This window comes from Culex pipiens, chromosome 3 (genome assembly GCF_016801865.2).
Source record: "Culex pipiens pallens isolate TS chromosome 3, TS_CPP_V2, whole genome shotgun sequence".
NCBI lineage: Eukaryota > Metazoa > Arthropoda > Insecta > Diptera > Culicidae > Culex > Culex pipiens.
In genome coordinates this window covers 124,397,625-124,401,170 of record NC_068939.1, presented here as the reverse complement: position 1 = coordinate 124,401,170, position 3,546 = coordinate 124,397,625, and the positions used below count along the sequence as shown (strand labels likewise).

Here is a 3,546-nt window from a genome sequence, read left to right as displayed (position 1 = left end):
ATTCAAATCTTGATTCAGAATGTTTCAATCAAAAAATGGTTTTCTTTGTGATGTTTGTAGAAGTATTTAACATATAGTGAAAAAAAAAATCATTTACTATTTCTGGACCCTGAATTCAGAACCATAATCTACATTCATTGCCCCAAAAGTGAAAGACACCATCTACGACCTTAAGTGATAAGGCTAGTACTACTAATGGACAAACCAAAAAAGTTGTAAGGTTTCAGAAGGCCGGTTGGCACTGCCTTAAGTTTTAATATTTGAGAGTAGGGAAATAAGGTTTTGCAGGGGTTCTCTGGCAATGAAGTGGACAATTTTTGTTTAAGGGTCTTGCTTGCGCATTGTATCCATTTTTATCACCAAAATTGCAAATTTTTGATAGAACATGCCATGGGGGTAATTTGTAGATGGTTTCGTGACGTTGCAGTGCCGGATTGTGTCCTAATCAATTCAAACAAAGAGTCATGAAATTCCGTTTTGTTTGCATGCAATTTTTCAAAATAATTTTCTCTGCACGGAATAAAAAATTATTCACAAAAGGTATGATAAAAATAAATAATAATTGATTCCGCTCCTCAACTTGAGCGGCCACGCTCCCACATCCATCAATATCCATTTTCATTTGCATCATTGTGAAAATGAACACCAGCGCAATTGTTATGCATTAGCAAACACTCGCAGCAAAGTTGTGAAATGATAGCTTCGTTCTAGGCAGCGTTTGGGTTAGCTATGGCAGCATCATCCAATCCGGCAGTGCCATGTCACTGATATGCATTCGAAAGCTCTCCCCCTCCTCCTTCTTCAGAACCCTTCAATCCATTGGCCAAACCAATTGTGGACACACAAAGAACAAACCACAGACCACCACCACCACTGGCTGGACCACCACCACCACCCATCAGAGGAGTATCGAAGCATAAAACCGGAGGGAAAATCGAAAGCTCGTTTTCGTAATGGTGCGATCGATGTGGGGGAAGGATGATGTGGGGTCTGCCACGTGGTGTTAATCGGATTGCATTTACATATAGAAAAGCAACCAGCCAGAGCATAATGTGGTTGTTGTGTTCGAGTTGAGGATGATGCTGGGAGCTTTTGGAGACGGGGAGAGGGGTGGCAAACAGAATAAAAAAAAAGTGGTAGAACCCTTCTGCTAACGAGATCTCTAGGCTTTAGAGAGTTTCGGAAAGTTAAGCAGAGAAAGAGAATGAAAATTAAATCGGTACTAGCTTTTGAGCAGAGTCCGGTTATGAGCTAAACCGGAGAGATTTAATTGGATTGGGATTGAAGGATTGGAGACTTGGGCTGCACGTCGAATAGAAACGAGAATGTTTTTCTTTAAAGAAGATTTATTTAAACATCGTTATTTAATAATAAATAATAAATGAAGTATGAAACACGCAAAACGACTATTCTTTGTATTGTTTCATTTGGATGGAATTTTTGCTATGCATTCCCTATGTCAAAAGAAGTCATTTTCATCATTAGTTTTTCCACACAATTCTGAAAATTAATATGGATATGTATGAAATTCTGTATATTGCGAAGGGATTTTCTGATCATGCACTATGACTGTGCGTGTTTTTTTTTTAGTTTCCTATAAATGATGTTTTTTTTGTTTCCTATGAAACATATAAAAATGAAAATAAAAAAATGCGTTTAATAAACAATGAGAAATGTTTTTTTCGTGTACTCATTCTTTTCTAAAAAGTCCTACACACAAAAAAATATTATGGTAATGACAAAAGTAACTTACTTTTAAATTAATAAGTGCTTAAAATTTGCTACATTAAAAGTTTTTTTCTTGTTTTGAAAATGAAAACTTTTAATGCTACAGTTTTTGAAAATCTCATTGCTAACTTATTTAAAAGTTTTAACTTTTAATTCGACTGTATAATTTCTTTCATTTTGTCGTTCTCGTGAAACCGTGTTCGTCTAAGTCCAAAATGTAAACAAACGTTTAGGTGATTCCGGTGGTTAGTGAGGTGTGGTCCACGACGTCAATCAAAACAGAACGCGTCCGCAGCCAGGACTTGGACGCGGATACCTTCGAAGGAGGATGGTGCGGAACAAGGTTACTGGATTAGGGGAAAGTTGGTTTTCAAAAGGATGAGGCCAGCTTCCTGCCGGATCTGCAGCTGTTTCACGACCGAAATGGGTAAGAAGGAAGCTTGGGTGTTTGGTGGCGTTTGTGTTTGATTTTGTTTGTTTTTGTAGGACGCCGTTTATGCGGATGTGAATTTGCACCGGTTGTATTCGATAAAGTTAATTTTAACGGTGAGGAGAAGGATCCGACGGAAGAGGGAAACGACGAGAAGCGATCGGAGGTTGTCAGCGCGGATGTTGCACTCGGTGCCGGCGGTTTACGACCATCAGCAGCATTTTGTGCCGGATGTGATGACGGGACAGTGTGGGATGTCCTGAGGGTCTGCTTTCCATTTCTCGGTGCGGGACATGTTTGACAAGTTTGCACCAGTTCTGGAAGAACCGTCTGTACGAAAGCCGCAGGTCCTGAAGCTGTCGTACTCGGATTACTTCCAGAGGTTGGAGCGATATCCGACGAACCTGATAAAGAAAATCTACCTGGAATACCGAAGAAGTCACCGGTGAGTATTGAGAATGTGTTCAGTGTCTAGCCAATTTAATTTACTTTCAAACACTTTCAGCAACTCCCGCCCGCAAACTCTCAACTCGCGATGGCGCAGCTTCGGCCGGATGAACTGGCAACATCTGTGCCATTCCGAAGGAGGACGATGTGATCGGGAACTATCGGTTCAGGCGCTTCACTTCCCAGTCGGAAAACGTCGACTTACCTTCTCGAATTAACACCCAATGGCCAACTCCTCCAAGCCTGTCCTGATGATGGCCGGCAACGAGACCACCCTGTTCTCTACATCGCTGTCGCGCTCCAAAATGTAGGCCGCGATGTTAAGCAGCATAAGCAGCAGTTTTAATATTAAAATAAAAATAGAAATAAAATCCATCACATTTTTCGAAAATCATCACTGTAATGTTAAATGTTATTTATTGTTGCCATAAAAAGTTTCTTCTTATAATAAAAGTAAAAAACTTTTACCGATACAATGATTTTGTTCCAGAAGTGCATGGTAGTATCAAAAACTTTGCAACTTTTAAATTAAAAAGTTTGAACTTTCTACGAATATTCACCAACGCGAACTTTTAATCCAGCGAACGATCTTTTTAAATTTACAGTATTTTTTCTTTGTGTGTACTCATAAACTACAGCTTTATAATTGATGAATTTGAGCATTTTATACATTTTCATTGGTTCGAATCGAAAATGTATTCAAAGCATCATTTTTTACAATCGGTTCGAACAATTGTCTGAGGTTGTAAAATCTCCACATTGATAACAAATATGGCAATTTGCCAACGAAAATCTATCACAGTTCATATTCATCATTTTACGAGGTACTAAAACCATTCCACGGATACCCTATAACTAGAATCGTTAATGTGGCATTGATAACTGAATGGATAAGGAACTCGATTCGAACTCTGAAGGTTTTGCCTTTTTACTACTTTCCT

The 3,546-nt window shown here is 39.0% G+C and overlaps 1 protein-coding gene across 2 annotated transcripts; it reads left to right on the top strand.

Moving 5' to 3' along the window:
- Nucleotides 1–1,783: 1,783 nt before the first annotated feature.
- On the top strand, nucleotides 1,784–3,160 carry LOC120412977 (uncharacterized). Of its 2 annotated transcripts, XM_039573624.2 has the most exons (3): nucleotides 1,784–2,155; nucleotides 2,215–2,603; nucleotides 2,664–3,160. In XM_039573624.2, exons 2-3 carry the CDS (start codon nucleotides 2,452–2,454, stop codon nucleotides 2,821–2,823), a joined length of 312 nt encoding a protein of 103 aa, XP_039429558.1. In that variant the 5' UTR covers nucleotides 1,784–2,155; nucleotides 2,215–2,451; the 3' UTR covers nucleotides 2,824–3,160. The 2 variants fall into 2 exon arrangements, with proteins under 2 accessions (XP_039429558.1, XP_039429559.1); XM_039573625.2 differs by having other exon boundaries at nucleotides 1,784–2,603.
- The last annotated feature ends 386 nt before the right edge of the window (nucleotides 3,161–3,546 follow it).